Here is an 18,525-nt window from a genome sequence, read left to right on the forward strand (position 1 = left end):
ATGCATGTGCATATACAGTGTGTGTGTGTGTGTGTGTGTGTTATAGATTTTTGTGCATTATCCTACTCTTACTTTCTCTTGTTCTATTTGATCATTCTGTAGTTGTCTGTGTGTGTGTGTGTGTGTGTGTGTGTGTGTGTGTGTGTGTGTGATGTGTGCATGCTGTTAATATTTTACGTTGTCATCAGATTTCGTCCCCTATCCGTGACCCCATTAAAGGTGAGGAAGCATGGGGATAAAGCTATTTGTTCCTTGTTTTGTTGGATCACTACTTTGTCCACAGATACACAGGGAGCATGAGCATAGCCTGACCCCTCACACACCTCAATTTGTAAGCCACCAAAAAAATGGCACATAATAGTCCTGTGATGTGTGTGTGTGTGTGTGTGTGTGTGTGTGTGTGTGTGTGTGTGTGTGTGTGTGTGTTTGTTTGTGTGTACTGTTGTGTTAGGGGAAACAAACACTATAGAAACAAATGTTAGGAAGAGAAGAGAACTCACCTGGTCTGTAATGAAAGGCACAGGCAGATAGTTGTAAATGTTTTTCCAATGTGGCGCAAGGGAGGCCTCCAACTTTACCAGGAAGCAGCAGGGGCTGGCAGTCACCAGGAGCGGAGAGCGATCGCAGCAGGTAGAGAGGGAGAGGGACAATGAGAGGGAAAAAAAGAGGTAACACTAAAGCTAAAAAGCTGAGAATAACATTGATATGTGTGATACCATACTGTTTCTTTTCTCTCCGTTTACTTCGGCTTGCTTTCCTTTTCCATTATATTAGCATCTTTTTCCTTTTGTTCTTTCCTGCTTTCTTTCTCATTTCGTCACTCCTTATTTTTCGGCACACCCTCAGGCCGTGTCTCATTCTTGTCCTCCCTCTCTCCCATTCCATCCGTCTCCCCCTCTCTTCATCTAATTAAGCCTAATGGAACAGTGGCCTAATGACAAGGACCCTGGGGAACAAACACATTTAGAATCGCCTCCAGCCACCACCAGAGACACGTACACACCAGCAACGCTACCGCTCTCCATTTAATACCAGTTGACGAGAACAAATTAGCCACAGGAGGGAGACAAATTAGCCAGAGTACTAAGACGGGCGCATACTCACCTCAAGAAAAGAAAAGTTTTTTCATCTGCGCTCAAGATCAAATTTTTTGAAATTCCAGTGTCTTTACACGTAAACTTCCTAATCCAAAATCGTCATATTAATGTCATGTAAATTAGTTTATCTACAGAGAGCTTGGCCAAAGTCAGGATTGAACATCACCTCAATAAAATACGTTATTACAAAAGCTTGGCTAAATGATGACCTTTTTACCGAGGCTTAAAACACTTTATGAACAACATTTAAACTATTGAAAATCAATTAATTCTACACATACAGATAAGCACTGTGTGTTGACTAAATTAACCTCTAAACATGAACACACAAATTAAGGTGGACATATCATCACTAATCTAGAGTCAAAAGGGAGTGAAAGCATTGATTAGTATTCAGGGAATGGGGAGAACATTTTTTTTTCTGTTAGTGCTCGGGTATTACATGGTATTTGCGTTCTTGTAAATATTGGCTATGTGTTTATACATTATCATCATCACTCTCTATCTCTTCTTCTCCTTTTGTCTCTCTCTCAGCTTCTCTCCTGTCATTCAGCCTGTTGGCAGTTTAAATGCACTGTCGTGTTTATGACACATTAACCTACTGTTGAGTTGTTATTCACGGATCCCAGTATGCCACTGAATAACACGCACACACACACACACACACACACACACACACAGAGACAGGTGTCAGTACGGGTTGCTATGATCTCATCAGTCGGTCTCACATCTCTCTCTCCCCTTAGTCCAATCAGCTGTCATTATCTTCCACTATTCACATCTCACTATGTCATCACTAGAAGACGGGCCTATTCACAGGAATGAGGTCATCATTATTTGACAGGGGACACGCTTGTATTGCTGCAATTAGGTTTTTACATTCAATTGCTACAAAATTACTACAGAAACATTTTACCTAAACTTCACCAAGTGTTTTAATAGCCTATCCCTTACTTGCTGGATTCAGCATGTGATCCTTCTGCTTTTTGTGCGCCCACAATCCACCCCAACCACACTTCCCTATGACCTCTGTGTAGAAAAAAAAGGAAACACCCCATTGACTGGAAAAAGTCAAGGAGGTAGATTTTTTCAAAACCTTTTTAGCAAAACAAGTTAGTAGTATATAATCAGCTTTCAATGTTGCCCATGAACAGAGGGAGCCTTAGAATTGATTTTACTGTGATTGTAGGTTTTGTGTGAATAAAAATGTGCAGCACCGATCAAAGTCCACCAAGAGTGGACTGTGCATAAAAGTATTCTGTATGCACATTTTCATTGTCCTCGTCAATGGTGTAAGCCTGTGATACTTATTGATTGACTGACCTATTGAAACACACAGGTATGCGTATCCTGGTGAACCTGCTGCTAGACACTCTACCCATGCTAGGCAACGTGCTGCTGCTCTGCTTCTTCGTCTTCTTCATCTTCGGCATCATCGGCGTGCAGCTGTGGGCGGGGCTACTGAGGAACCGCTGCTACCTGGAGGAGAACTTCACCCTGTGAGTTAAACACTGTGGATCTGTGCGTGCAGCATGTACTGTATGTGTTTACAGTGTGTGTTTGTGTCGTGCCAGTACGTTTGTGTCTTCAAATTATGATCATAGGCCACAAATTGAAAGTTAAGAGGGAGAGAACCTCACCTGTATGCCTTCCATTTGTTTTCCTTTTATTGTGTCATACTAGTTAAAATTAAAAGCTATATTACAGTAATACATCTATTGAAATTATGTTGTACAATGTACAAATTGTGAGGTTTGTCTATGAACATAAAACTTTATCATACTGGATAGTTTCCCTTTTCACATGGATTTCATTCAGGGTCATATAAGATTACTGTATGTGTTGCATATTTTAGTATGTACATTAGCATAACTCCGGTATTATGCTAATTCCTCCTTTCCATCTTGCTCTCAAGCTTCAAAGCAACAGTAACAGTACAGCTTTTTCCCAGTTTGGAAATAAGAACATGATCAGATTCCAGCTGCATGCCTCCATATTCATTACCCTACACGACAGCATCACCCACTGTGTCTGTGTGTGAGTGACATTCACCAGTATTCGCGAGTGTTTGATTTCTGTCTCTGAAGAGTGTCTCTCACTTACCTTCTTTATGCTAGCGTCAGCTCACTAGAAAGACACATGCCCTTGATGCGTGTGTTTTTAATATGTATAAGCCATGTATACTGCTCTGTGCTGCTGTGCTCTGTCTCTGGTTATGCTGACACCGCGTATACTAATGACTGATCTTATTGCCAGACCAAAGGGGACACGTGTCCGCCACCTAGCACAGTCCTGCCTGCTTTGTCCTCGCCTTTAAAAGTTGAGAGGCTTTACCGCAACAACCTCTACAGTAATCACTTGATGAGTTACTTTAACCAGTGGTTTCTACTTTTATTTTCACTGGGCTAAAGGCTGATATAGTGATTAGCAGGCTCCACATTGACTTGGGTCAAGTTTTTAGTACTGCTTTAGGAAACATTTTTCTTCCTGTAGATTGGTCAGCAGATTTCTGGCAGTGATCTCATGTTGAGTGCTGCTTATTATTTAAGCAGTTAAGTGTTGTTTTTGCATATTATTTTAAAGCATTGTCCCAAAATATTATGCAGGTTTGTCAGAGCGCTTGTGCCCGTAATTAGAAAGGTCGTTGTGAGTTAGCGCTTGAGGACTATTATGCTAAGTAAAGGGCTAACGTTTGCTCCCTGAGTGGTTATAATAGAGTGGGCTAAGTGTCGCAGTCAAGTGTAGCATTCACTGGCAGTTTACACCTTCCCTCTTTTGATCTCTACCTTTCTCTTTTTGTGCCGTATTCCACCATATTCTTGCCTCTGCACTTCAGTAGACATTTTTATGTACTTCCAAAAAAAGATCAAGCTTGTAGGTCTCTGTTTCTCCTTCTTAGTCTCCCAAACTATATGTATTTTTATGTGGTGGAAGCTGCCTCTTTTCTCTGCTACTGTGTTGCCCCGATCCTTCATCCATCATGCTCTCCATTGGCAGGTGTGTTCTCAGTGTGATGCCAGGTTTTGCTGTGCCATGCTGTGCAATGTCAAGTCACCGGCAGGGGGCCAACAGTCTTCATTCATGCTCCACTACTCTGACAGCGGCTTTCTTTTTCATCCCTTCCTCCACTTTAGCACCATTAGTAAAGCGCCAATTTGAATGCCACTAAAAACCTTTCTCAACAGTATTTCTTTTAAGTTAATCTCTGCTCTCTGTCCTTCGTGTCTTCCATTGTACTGCACAAACTCTACTGTGCTGTCAATTTCTGTAAGCCCAGTGTGTCTCAGTACATATTTGGAAACTTTGTTGTGCCACCAAATCAAGGCATTGTTTCTAAGCTATGTCTGTGAAGATTCTCAGTCATCTAAGCTGCTTTCCGTGGGAAGTGGTATAGCCTGATATGGCCACTGTTCCTATCGATCCTGGAATTGGTGAGCTGGCATGTGTGTTGTGTGTACATGTGTGTGGTTTGTGGTTGAGGTAAAATGGGAAATTGTCCTTCTAGGAATGTCAGCAGTATCTATCCTGCTATTGACGGGAGGAGACAGGGAAGGATCAAGAGAATTGGAGAGAGAAAAGGAAAGGGGGAGATGAGTGGAAATGAGAGAGCTGTGGGGAGTAGCTGTAATCTAAAAGAGAGAAGAATGAAGAAGAAATAGAGGAAGGCAAAAGGGATAAAAAATAAAGAAAGGGAAAGGAGGAGAGAAACAAAGAGGACAAACTATAAAAAGAGCTTGAAGAGGGAGTAAAAGAGTCCATCCATTCATCGTCAACCGCTTATCCTGCATACAGGGTTACGGGAGGGAGTAAAAGAGTTCTGGTGTTAAATGCACTGGAAGGCATGGATGAACTCTATGCATATATGCTTGAGGTGAGAATGTCAGGTTAAGCAATAAGGTGAAGCAATTGTGGTTGCGCAGATGTTTGCATTACATTTGCCTTCAGCAAACTTTTTCCTGATACCCCTCCCCATGTAGGAAAAAAAATGAAAATGAAAGAGACTATATGTAAACAGAAATGGGGATAAAATGTGAGGAAAAGACTGATGGCCACAGCCGTGGCCTCACAACCAGATGAAGAGCGGTAACCTCATGCACTGAGTTTGTTGTGTTCTTTAAGATTGGTTTATATACATTCATACACATTAGACATTTTGTTGTAAATATTTATTTGGTTACAAATAAACTTACAGGACACTTAGTTTATTTCACATACTTTATTTTAGTTGACTATACAGAAGCATCTTTTGGAACACACACCATTAGTTACTTTTGGATTTTCATTTTGTTATAATTCTTGTTTCTGAGCTTACCAGCGTTGGATGCCACACCCAGGAGAGATCCAGGAAGTCTGCTGGCTTAAAGGGTTGGTGCTCGGAGCAGGAGCAGCTTTATAGGAGAGGTGGCCTAATTGGACACTACCACTGCTTGCTATGTCTGGGGGGTGGATTTATTCTCTCCTTAAATATTTTGGGTTTAGATTTATATTATATTTGAGTATTTTTGAGTTAAGGTTAAGTAAATGTACATCTCTTTTGGAATAGTTTTTACATAAGTTTTGTTGGGTTTGCAGTTATGATGTAGTGTTGATGTTGTTGTTAGTCTTCCCCTGTGTGTCAAAACTGGTCTGATCAGCCAATATATAAGTCCCTTTGTTTGTGTATAGTAGGTCAGTTGTATTTTGAGTCTCTTATGTTCAGAGCTTTAGTTTGTTTATTGACCTCTTTTATGGGCCCAAAACTTTATCTTTTGTTGTAATGATTTTTTTGGTAAATAAAACCCTTTTGCTTTAAATTTCCCTCTTGACTCCTCATGCCTAACTGCCTGGTCCCTCACAAAGACCTATAGCAAGACAGCAAAAGGAGGGCTGAAGTGCAGTGAGTAAACACTGACCCTGAATGTGTGTGTTGAGGTATGAGGGGGGAGCAGGGGGGCAGCTGATGTAGAGGGTCTATTTTTGTCTTTCCCAGGCCCAGACCTTGGTATCCACACCCTGCCCTCATTTACGCCATAGTCATGTCAGATCACACACACACACACACATACACCTAGGCCTTTCTGACTGGCTCCCATTGTTCTCATTTGTGTTCTCCTTAGTACTTTTTTGCTTCAATTAATTTCAGCAGCAGTTTTCTATTGCCTGCCATTAGCATTATTTCCTTTGCATTTACAATCTATTGCTTTAAAGGTCCAGTGTGTAATATTTAGATCTGCTGACAAAAATGCAATATATAACTATGTTTTCAGTGGTGTAGAAAGACCTTACATAATGAAACGTTATGTTTTTATTACCTTAGAATGAGTAATTTCCATCTACATACACCTCAGGCCCCCTTATGTGGAGGTTGTTTTTACAGTAACTGCTCTACACACTATGGTGAATATGTATGAAGAAGGGAAAAGAAGAAGTAGTAGTAGTCGTCTGGTTTAATAGAAGTAAGAAGAAAAGTGAAATTTGGACAAATGGACAACCTCACGTATTTTACATTATTTCTTCTACGCACTTGGAAAAGGGGGGTGAGCGATGACTGAGCCGTTGGTTGCAATTTGCAACCCTCACGACTAGATGCCACTACAATTTACAGACTGAACTTTTAAATTAACAGGTTTTGAAGGGAGGACGGCTTAGAATGCTTTAGTCTTTTCTTCTTCTGTCTTTTGGTATTTGTAAGGTAACTTGCAGCCTCACCAGCACACAACTACACCAATGGCAGCCAACGTTCCCTTTAAATCAATCCACACTTCCAGGTGGAGATGAATTGAAAGACAGACTCTTTGACATGCTTCCATTAAGACTGAGTGGTATGGGAGACAACTCAGGAAATGACAAAGTGCTTTAGATGGTTAGACGGTGGAAATCACTTAGATTCTGAATTTCGAGACGCGTGTGTCATCACTCACGCCAGGCATTTAAACAGGGAGCAAATGAGCTCATTGATGTGTATGTGTGCAATAGGTGTCACTGCGTGAGAGTGTAATCTGTTTTTCTGCTGATTTCACGCTAGGGCACATACAAGCACAATCTCACATACACTTTTCACATGATTTAGTTTACATGATTAAACAGTCTGTTGTCTGGTGATACAACATACTCATCTCCAATTGTGTGCTTGTCAGTTGGTTAGTTAGATTAGTAAATACTATTTTCATATCGCTTTGCCTACAAATTACGCAGCTGTTTCGGTATCAGGACGTCCCTCAAAAATCCAGATACATTACGAGAGAACCTCCTAGTTTGTCTCAGAATAAGAGCACAGGGATTGGATTACAATATATATTGTTTTCATTAGAAGATATGTGGACTTGTTAATTTCAGAGTGCCCCTCTGGAGATCTCTTGGCACTTATTAAAATACATACTTCTGAGTGCAGTGCATCTCAGAAATTGATGTATGATTATCACCACCTATCACAGTCCTAGCCAAATGAGGTCCATGGGTTCAGTGAGGTAATCAGGGCAGCAGCGCAGAGCTGTAGCTGTTTCAAATGGCAGAACTCATTTGGTATTTCTGCTGCAGACCAGACCAATTATTTATCCGCAAGTAAATTTTTTATTTATTTACAGTATTGGAGCATTGCATCCTATTGTGAAGCACTGGTAGTATTTTCTAGAATGGCTACAAAAGCAGTTCTTCATGCCTTGTTGGAGTAGTTCAGAGAGAACATTGAAGGCAATGGTTCAAATACATGGTAAATGGTGCAAAATAAATCACACAATGTGTGGATGTTGTCAGCGGGGCTCCTTTTACACAATACATGTATTGGTTTCAACCCTTCCAACCAAGAGAAAACAAAACACACAAAAGAAAAAAAATAATAATAGAATAGTTTACAAACTCAGAACAATAGACTTTGCAGTCAGACTTAAGGTTGCATTCAGAGTGGCAATTTAACACCTGCTTGTCTCGTCCAAAATGATAAATAAAGAACTATCTGCAATTGAATGTGACGTCTTAGGTGCTGCCTGATATCTCCTCAAGCCACTCACACATGACCCCACCCTTGTTTACCACACCTGTCAGCACGCCTTTGGTTTGCTGCACTAGCTTTAGGCGGTGTTTGCCGGTTCACTGCTTGGTCAGGTTTTTCTCTCACACACACACACTCATACTGTATATATCACTTACAACTCCATACTGATCCATTTGTTAGCCTAGTAAGGTCAACAACTCTGGATCTCCTTCTTTCTAGTGTGTGTGTGTGTGTGTGTGCGTGTGAAAAAATTGGTAGAAAGGGACATCTAAAAGAATGAAAACAAGGTGTGGAGAAAAAACGTTTGTTTGCATGCACATGTGTATGTATGTAGACTGGATACGGTTATGGAGTATACATTATTATACTCTCTCTCTTCCTTTCTCCCTCTTGCATTTCTTTATGCATCCGCTTGCCTTCAATGATGCATTTATCCCAAAGGCTTGGTTGAGTACTTCCGAGTATTTACTTCATTGACTGTGCTATTGAACATCATTTCCCATTCTTTCCTCTTCCTCCCTCTTAAGTCTTTCATTGAAATCCTCATGAAACTACCCAAATGAAGTAGTACGTTTGTATGTATATATTCTATTCCATAACCAACTAACTTAGTTTCTCACCTTGTCCTCACCCCAGCTCTTCAGGTATGACCCCTCCTGCCCCGTACTACCAGCCAGAGGAGGACGATGAACGCCCCTTCATCTGCTCCCTGCCATCTGATAATGGCATCATGTCATGTTCTGATGTGCCGGCGAGGCGCGAAGGAGGACGCACATGCTGTCTAGACAGGGAGGACGCGCTCCACAGACAGTCTCTGGGCCTGAGTCCTGAGCCACTGGCCAACAGTAGTGGTGCAGGAGAAGCAATTGGTTTGTGCATCAACTGGAACCAGTATTACACTCGATGCCACACAGGAAACAGTAACCCCCACAAAGGTGCCATCAACTTTGACAACATTGTCTACGCCTGGATTGTAATTTTTCAGGTATGAGTTTGACGGCTAGTGAGGTTAAGGTGAGGTCGGACTGTGATGTTGCTGATATTTTAATATAAAAAAAAAAGTTATTATTAAAAGATTGCTGATTTCAACAACATCACATGTTTAAAAGGCCAATGCTATTTTGATGAAATAATTGCTTTTGAACTCAAGAGTCTTTCTTGGCTGATTGAACTATTCAAATCCAATCATTCTTCTCAAAAGAATGAATTTAATTTGATTTATGGATTCACTTAAGCAGCAATTCAACATTTTTCACTCTTTTATTTGAGGGTTAGCAATGTTAAGTCATCAAGATCGACTTCAGAAAAATTCACTGGTTTTAAACATGAACTACACTGTAGTAGGTAAATTGGTAAAAGTAATATTTTTTGCAATTATATTCTGCTGAGTCAGGATATTAGTTGGTATTGTGTATTGATATAAGTGTTTATTTCTTTATGCTCAGTATAACTTTTTCTCCTAGGTCATCACTCTGGAAGGCTGGGTGGAGATCATGTATTATGTAATGGATGCCCATTCCTTCTACAACTTCATCTACTTCATTTTACTCATCATTGTAAGTAACTTCATTCCTACATTTATTATTATATCAGTATTCTACACCCCTACCAGCTGACCCATCTACTGTACATGGGTGCATTTCCCAAAAGCATTGTTGCTAACAACGGTAGTAACTTCCTTGGTTGGAACTATGCAGTTGCGACGCAACTGTTTCCCAAAACCGTTGTTCGAACTATGGAGGTAACTAAGTTGGTAATTTATATGGTACGAACCATCGTTAAGCGACGCAGATGGTCCCTCGAAACCATAGTTCTGACGAACGTTCGTACCAATTGTCGTCAAGTTGCATGTTCGAACTACAGCTCCTGACCTGTGGTTAGAAGCTCAGCTCATGGTGACTACGTCACTGATAGCAGAAAATACAGTCTTAGGAGGTGGATGTAATGTGTGTAAGCAGGGAATGTTAGATAATCCTGCTGTACAAACATATTTATGGTGAAGTTCTTTTTTAAATGTAGTTGTAAAAGTACTTTTAAATGTATTTGTCGGGTCATGGGTAGGGTTACATTGATTCACTAAGTATCTTAGTGTAGACCATCTACAAACAGCAGGTGTCTTTCTCACAGATTACCCATCTGTTCACAATAACTTCATTTAATATTAGTCACCCAGTACAAAGGTTAAAGGACAAAACGGAGAATGTGAAGACATAACTTTTAATATTACCTTCGTGTATACATTTCTAGGCCTCTGAGGAAGATGGGACAGCATAAAATTCATGAAAGTACTGTAATGAATAAATCCCTGAGAGCTTCCGTTGCCATTATAACAAAGATAAATAGAGAACTCATGAGATTCAAACCTGTGTCTGTCTCTATAGAGGATAATCATAAGCTCAGCCACTTATCGAAGATACTTGCGGATTAAAACTATTTTACTAAATGTCTTGTAATCGCTAATAATTCTTAATTTTTTCCTTTAAGTTATAGCCTATATTTAGGCTAAATAAAATGATTAGGTTATATATTAATTATATTGTTGATTTCATTAATACTATTGTTGATTTTCTTGTTATTGCAGGTACGACTATAATATGAAAAGCCTAAATAATAAGTTAGCATAATAATGTTACTTAATATCGGTCACAACTGACATATTTAGACAGAATATGACAACGTTTAGTGAGTTTTGTGCTTTGAAAGTCAGACAAACACACCTGCAAACATGTTAGTTCGAACTATGTTGGTTCAAACTAAGTTAGTTCAAACCACGGTGGTAACAACAAGGTACAGTTTTGGGAAACGGTCGTACTTCAGATGTTTGTTAGTTTAACGGTGCATCATACCAACATAGCTCAATGCTACCTTCCGTAGTTGTAGGGGAAACGCACCCCAGTATGTTCTGATGATGAAAAATTTATAAATAATTTATGAAGTGCTAATGTAGTTAGACTCTCTGGAGATAGAAATCCTTTATAACATTTCCAATATATGTTGACCTCAGTGGTCTCCTGCCATCAATATATTGAATCAGGATATTTTGCACAGTGCAAGATTGAAGTGTTAATAGACTTGTAGAAATCCATAGTTACATAAAGGACTGTCTACAGTCAATGTCAGATGGAGGGAGGGAGAGGAGGGGGTGGATGTTACCTAAATGTATATTTGGTAGTGAGTAGGAAAATTGGGAGAGAGGAAGACAAATGACAGTTAAAAAGAATGAGAACATGTATGTCCAAAAGAAAAATGTACTACATGCACACTGTTTGCAAGAGCTTGATCAGCTCTATTCAGCTCACTATTGCCAAATAGTGGCACAATGAAAGTTGCTTAATTCTGCATTCCCATGCCATTGACTGGCTGCAGAACTGCCTTCTGTGTATACTAAGAAAGACAAGTGAGAGTAAATTAATGAGTTGAGGTTGACTAAAGTAAAGTGGATGAAACGGTGTGAAGAATTCCACCAATCAGACACAAGCACACTACAGTTTCACTGTTTTCACTATAATTATAATCAGCAAAACTTAAACAGAGTGCAAGGCCTGCTCTATAAAACACTGTTTTCTCCAGCCACTTCTTCCTCACAACACTGGCCTTATCAGGCTGAGGTGATTATTGGCATCTGCAGCTGTGAATTACATCCCCTTTTGGGCACATCCGACCTGAAGTTGGCATTGCCATTGTAAGCTCCTTTTGGCACCCCCAGATAGTTGACATGGTGTCACAGTGTAATCACTTTTGCTTGGTTTATGCTGCTACATTGATCCCAATCTCCTGCCATGTGGATTGTACAGCCCCATGCTACAGTTATAGTAACGTCCAGCACGGGACACATGAAATTGAACTCAACCCCTAATTCTGTCCTTAAACTGAATGGAAGTCAAGTCAAGTTCATGCCCCAGTAGAACTACAACAATTAGGCTGGGAGAAGTGACTGAACAAAACAAGCTCATTTGATTTAAAGTTCAATATGCAGTGCTCAATGGCTTGCATAACACCTAACAACACCCTTCTCCCTTTATGGTGCATGATTGATTGACACAAATGTGCCATCCCTTTTGAGTTTCCTCGCAAGGTTCTGCAGTCTGTTTGGAAACGTGTAGTCAAACGTCCTGAGGGATGCCTTGGAAGAGTTGCTGACACGCTGAGAAGTTTTCGGTCAGACCCCAAAGGTGTTGTTCACACATTGAAGGTCACCTTAACTCTCTCATTCTTTCATTTAGTAGCCCTTTGTCTTATTCTCTTTTACTTATCTAATTCTTTCTCAGTGTGTGTGTGGGTGCTGTGTCTTCATAAAGTTAAAGCACTCTTTGCTTTAAAGCTTGTTAGTTGATCCTGCAAGTGTTTGTGTTCTTGAACACAAAATCCAGAGACAAAGAGAAGTTTGACCTCCAACGTGTCAAACAGATACTCATCTCTATCTGCTTGATATTTGATATACTGTCAAGTGTGCAACCTAAGTGTCGGTATTAGTGTCACTTTGAAGAGTGTGAGTAAATGGAGTAAAGTGACTTAGAGCTAAACACTACCAAGAGGGCAATTATTAGGATGGTGTGTGTGTGTGTGTGTGTGTGTGTGTGTGTGTGTGTGTGTGTGTGTGTGTGCACTTACCAACCTATCTAACAGTGGACCTCGACGTCGTTACACACCCACTAACAGGGGACTAAAAAGTGAACAGGGGACATTTTTTAGGTCCCCTGTTGGACATGCTTTAAATCAAGCTAAAATCATGTCTAAAACCATCTGGTGGATCAAGCAAAGATTTTAACGACTCATTCACACACGTCGTTCTTAACACTCCCCTATAGAGTGAATGGCTTGCAGCCCCAGGGAGTCTATCAGACTGTAGAGGGGCTATTATACAAGCTACTCAGTAAAGAAAGCTGTCTCTTGAAACACAATTTCTTAATTTTTTCTAACAAAATATACAGGCTGAGTTTTAGTCGATGTCTTGTGTTTTAAGATCAACATGTATTAAAATACAGGGCTACACTGAAGGCCTGGAGAATTTTAGATTCTAAATAAGGGAACAAAAATAGAAAAACAGCCAGGGTAGAATTATAAATAAAATGGTCAGTATAAAGATACTTTTATGGTTTTAATTCATTATAAAAATGAATGAATTAATAAAAAATTATTTGACATTTGTTATCTAGAGATTTTAACTTGTTCAGTCGCAAAATACTAACCTGACCAGATTTCACAAGCACTGGACATCAATACTTTTTTCCCCCCATTATATTTGTGTGCTTAGTCTACACTTAAAGATATGCATTTCATTTATTGATTTGAATTACAGAAAAAGGGACCACACTTGTACTGTGTGGAACGACAGGAGTCCACTGTTCGCTTGTAGGTGATGACACAAGTTCCCTCTTAGATAGCATGGAGCGATAATCACACTCCAACTTGTGTGAAAATAATAAATAAGCAAATTTAATCATACTTTTGAGACAAAATAAACTAACTAAATAGTCTCTTTATTTTCTATACATTCTTTTAAAACAAAATATAAAGGCTGAGTTTTAGTGGATGTCTTGTGTTTTAAGATCAACATGTATTAAAATAAAGGGCTACACTGAAGGCCTGGAGAGTAAAATGGATTTTAGATTCCAAAAAAAGGAACAAAAATAGAAAAACAACCAGAGTTGAATTATATATTAAATGATTAGAGGTAAGATACTTTCTATTCAGTTTTAATTAATTGTTAAAAAGTATTTCACATCAGACTTTGACTACAGCTTTAAACTTGTTCAGTCCTAAAACACCAAACTGACCAGTTTTCACAACCACTGAATGTCAATACATTTTGTCATCATATCTATGTGCTTAGTCTACACTTACAGAAATGCATTTTATTTATTGATTTGAATTACAGAAAAAGGGACCACACTTGTACTGTGTGGAACGACAGGAGTCCACTGTTCTCTTGTACATGATGACACAAGTTCCCTCTTAGATAGCATGGAGCGATAATCACACTCCAACTTGTGTGAAAATAATAAATAAGCAAATTTAATCATACTTTTGAGACAAAATAAACTAACTAAATAGTCTCTTTATTTTCTATACATTCTTTTAAAACAAAATATAAAGGCTGAGGTTTAGTGGATGTCTTGTGTTTTAAGATCAACATGTATCAAAATAAAGGGCTACACTGAAGGCCTGGAGAGTAAAATGAATTGTAGATTCCAAAAAAAGGAACAAAAATAGAAAAACAACCAGAGTTGAATTATAATTAAATGATTAGAGGTAAGATACTTTCTATTCAGTTTTAATTAATTGTTAAAAAGTATTTCACATCAGACTTTGACTACAGCTTTAAACTTGTTCAGTCCTAAAACACCAAACTGACCAGTTTTCACAACCACTGAATGTCAATACATTTTGTCATCATATCTATGTGCTTAGTCTACACTTACAGAAATGCATTTTATTTATTGATTTGAATTACAGAAAAAGGGACCACACTTGTACTGTGTGGAACGACAGGAGTCCACTGTTCTCTTGTACATGATGACACAAGTTCCCTCTTAGATAGCATGGAGCGATAATCACACTCCAACTTGTGAGAAAAAATAAATAAGCAAATTTAATCATACTTATGAGAAGAAACTAATTACAGAGTGTCTTTATTTGGTATAATCTGTTATTGTAAGAAAATATAAAGCCTGAGTTTTTATTGAAGTTATTTTCAACAAAATACAAAGGCTGAGTTTTAGTGAAATTCCTAAATTGTTTCAAGCTTCAGACTACTAAAATGATAGACTACCCAGTAGACAGCAGAATGAGTATTTTAAAAGCACAAAAAAAGTGAAAGTAAAAACAAAATGAATACAAAGGTCAGCTGCAAGATCTCTTAATTTTTAATCAATGGATTTAATGCTGTTAATTATCATGATACATGACCAGTGTTTGTATGTGTCCTAAATCTATATTTAGGAAGTTGTTGCTCGCAAACACATTGACAACAGACCTGTCTGTCAATTGAATAGTTAGTTTCCTAAACACCGCTGCACAAATCTATCCAACACAATGTTGTCAATGTCGGAGACCCACCTTCAAAAAAGTTATCAGCAAGCATGTAAGGAGCCTAGCTAATAAGGATAGCTATGTTAGTTTTAGAATACAGCTGTCAAAGTTAGAACGCTGTGCATAACTGGTAGTCAGTAGGTGTGGCCGAGATGAGCTACTTTTGTACAGTTGAAATCACATCATGTCGAAACTAAAGTGTGAAATGTTGAAAAGGTTAGTTTAGCTACAAATGAACAAGTTCATATGTGCGTGTTTAGGTTTTATGATGTGGTAATTAAGGGGCTAAATGAAGCCTGTCTCTGAAAAATTGAAAATCTTTCTAAAATGCTTCGGCAGTACATTTGTTCTTAGCCTTAGAGAAAGGTCCACAGAGACATTCAGACACACTTTACAAATAATATGAAATAAGCAAAATGGACAATTCGAAAATTATAATCTAAACCAAATATATAAGCTGTAGTGTTGTTGTTTTTGTTTTTTAGAAAAGTGTCACCAGCAATGTTCTCATTGTAGCTTTTTGAAATGTGGGGTTAAACATTTGTTGGCGAATAGAGAAGCATATTTGAGGGCTGTCAAATGGTGCAGCATCGTAACAATGGAACTTAGAGTTTGCATCAACTGGAGAACACACAACCAGTGCTGCATTAAGTTCACACTGATATTTGGCAGGTATTTGTCTTTATAGATTTTTACATCTCAGTACATTCAACTTCTTTCTTTAGCATGTACAATGTGTGTTAGTGATTTTAATAGCCATTGAAATAGTGATGAGTTACCTATAGATCATCTCAGAACCATCACAACGTTGGATGGCTATTCATAACACAAGTTGTTCAACCACAAATAGAAAACAGTACAAAATATACAGAACTATGTTGAAGCAAACTTTATTGAATGTGCTTTTAAGCTAAGACACACACAAACTCCTAAACTGAAAGTTCCTCATGTGCCCACCCTCTTCTGTGTTCTTACACTGAACAAAATTATAAACGCAACACTTTTGTTTTTGCCCCAATTCCTCCGGTGAGTATGTTGGCCATGCAAGAAATGGGATGTTTTCAGCTTCCAGGAATTGTAATCCTTGCAACATAGGGCCGTGCATTATCATGCTGCAACATGAGGTGATGGTTGTGGATGAATGGCACAACAATGGGCCTCTGGATCTTGTCATGGTATCTCTATGCATTCAAAATGCCATCAATAAAATGCACCTGTGTTTGTTGTCCATGAAACACGCCTGCCCATACCATAACCCCACCGCCACCATGGGCCACTCGATCCACAACTAGGACATCAACAAACCGCTCACCCACACGAAGCCATACACACGTCATCTTCTCTGCACAGTGAAAACTGGGATTCATCCATGAAGAGAACACCTCTCCAAAGTGCCAGACGCCATCGTATGTGAGCATTTGCCCACTCAAGTCGGTTATGATGGCAAACTGCAGTCAGGTCGAGACCCCAAAGAGGATGACGAGCATGCAGATGAGATTCCCTGAGATGGTTCCTGACAGTTTGTGCAGAAATTATTTGAGGATGCTAAACGATTCTTGCAGCAGCTGTCCGGCTGGCTGGTCTCAGACAATCTTGGTGGTGAAGATGCTGGATGTGGAGGTCCTGGGCTGTTGAGGGAATAGAGAATCGGTTTGTTATCAAACCCAGACATTTGTTTTATAGTACTTTAATGCCACTGTGTAATCGTTGAGGACTTCTTTAGTACCATAACAAGGAGTACTCTCAGAACCGGGCCCCTTCTTTGGAGTCAATGAATTATCTGTCAGTCTGTCTGTCATCAAATTCCATGAACGACCAACACTATCTCAGCAATTCTAACACTCGATGGGATCTTATGCAATGTCACCCTAAGGGTTTGGATTTGTATCTACATTTATAATACACACAAAATTGTACACTATGTATGATGGCAGTGGGTATTTCTTATTTTAATTGTTGCCTGCTTAGCTTGACTGACTTGCTGAGAGTTGAATGACAAGATCAATATTGTTCTCATATCTGAACACAAAATCAAGCTATGCCTTTAAACCATTTTCAGGTTGCACCTTACATGGCAACATATAACTATATATAGTGTATAATACTATGCACACACTTAACAATGCTCCATTTCCTTATAATTCATTAGCAACCAAGAAAGTTGTAGTTAAATACAGTATAGAATAGAGAATCTTATGTTCTGATCTAATACCTTTCTCCTTGTAGATGAATCCTTTCTGAAATTTGGCTTTTTCTTTCTCAGATGCAGTGAAGTTGCAAGGCTTCCTTTTTAGGAAAAACCCTTCTGGTTCTCATTTTCCAGTGAAATGTTTACAATATATTATACATCATATGGTGTCTTGACTTATAACAAGTTAATTTAAGATTATTGTTTATACAATGAGAAGAACAGCATGATAACTTGGGTGACTTTGTAAAACAATATAAGCTATCAGTACTTTTTCTGTGTACATATATGTATATAGGAATGTAAGGAATAAAATACAATAAAAGTAGAATCAGTTAAAATTCTATGTATTAGTATAAATAATATTCATACTATATACACCCTATATACAATATACAGGTAACATTCTACATAGGTGTAAAAATATTTACACACTAAGCAATCAATATACAATAACAAACTATCTGTACAATCTGATACAGTCAGAATATACTATGTTATACAATACTATATATATATATATATATATATATATATTACATGTTTATATTTAAATTTGATAGTTTAGTTACAAACAGCCTTGATGAAAACATACAAGGGGTATTGGTAAAAATGTTCAACTTACCTCTCGCTTTGGTCTTCAGGATGGAAAGATGAAAAAGTTTTTCAAAAGAACAACACAGGTGAAATATGTCTACATACCGTTAAGATAGACAGATAAATGGATGACTGGTAAACGATTAGTAAGAATAGTAAAGAAATTTTAAAGTTGGTTTTCTCCTTCAAAAAACTGCATACTTGTCAACACTTCCACAAGACACCAAAGACTGCCATGCACCTTCTCTGAGGAGCCCAGATATATATACACAATCCTGACTAGCTATCTGGACAGTGATTGGTTCTTAGGATAAGACATCAAATGCTAACTACTGCTGGCATAGTAATGCAAATGTTCTCTGGCAATTAGATATAGGTTTGATTTACTTTTGTTTACTGTGGTAGACATGTCAGACATACTGCTTGAAGGTATTGTTGTGGATTTTTTAGAAAGAGTTACACATGTCTTCAGTTAATGATGTAGATTTAAAAGAATCCTCTACATTTAAGTGACTAGAGCCTATGTGATTCACAAATGTTTTAAGGTTGAAATGTTGAGAGCTGTCTCTGAGAAGTCATCTTGGGTGAGGGTTGTGAAGTTTCAGTCATTGTTCTCCATTGTGTGCAGCGTGGGGGATGGT

General features: G+C 38.6%; 1 protein-coding gene across 2 annotated transcripts in view; it reads left to right on the forward strand.

Moving 5' to 3' along the window:
- Window positions 1-18,525, forward strand: part of cacna1ia (calcium voltage-gated channel subunit alpha1 Ia) — a 98,900-nt gene that overhangs the window by 23,516 nt on the left and 56,859 nt on the right. For both annotated transcript variants that reach the window (XM_038698507.1, XM_038698506.1), the window contains exons 4-6: window positions 2,437-2,596; window positions 8,704-9,052; window positions 9,531-9,623. In XM_038698507.1, coding sequence (XP_038554435.1) covers window positions 2,437-2,596; window positions 8,704-9,052; window positions 9,531-9,623 — 602 coding nt within the window. The remainder of the gene's footprint in view (window positions 1-2,436; window positions 2,597-8,703; window positions 9,053-9,530; window positions 9,624-18,525) is intronic.

Source organism: Micropterus salmoides, unplaced genomic scaffold (genome assembly GCF_014851395.1).
Source record: "Micropterus salmoides isolate LMB-PRFRI ecotype aquatic unplaced genomic scaffold, ASM1485139v1 Ms_hic_scaffold_10, whole genome shotgun sequence".
Classification (NCBI taxonomy): Eukaryota; Metazoa; Chordata; class Actinopteri; order Centrarchiformes; family Centrarchidae; genus Micropterus; species Micropterus salmoides.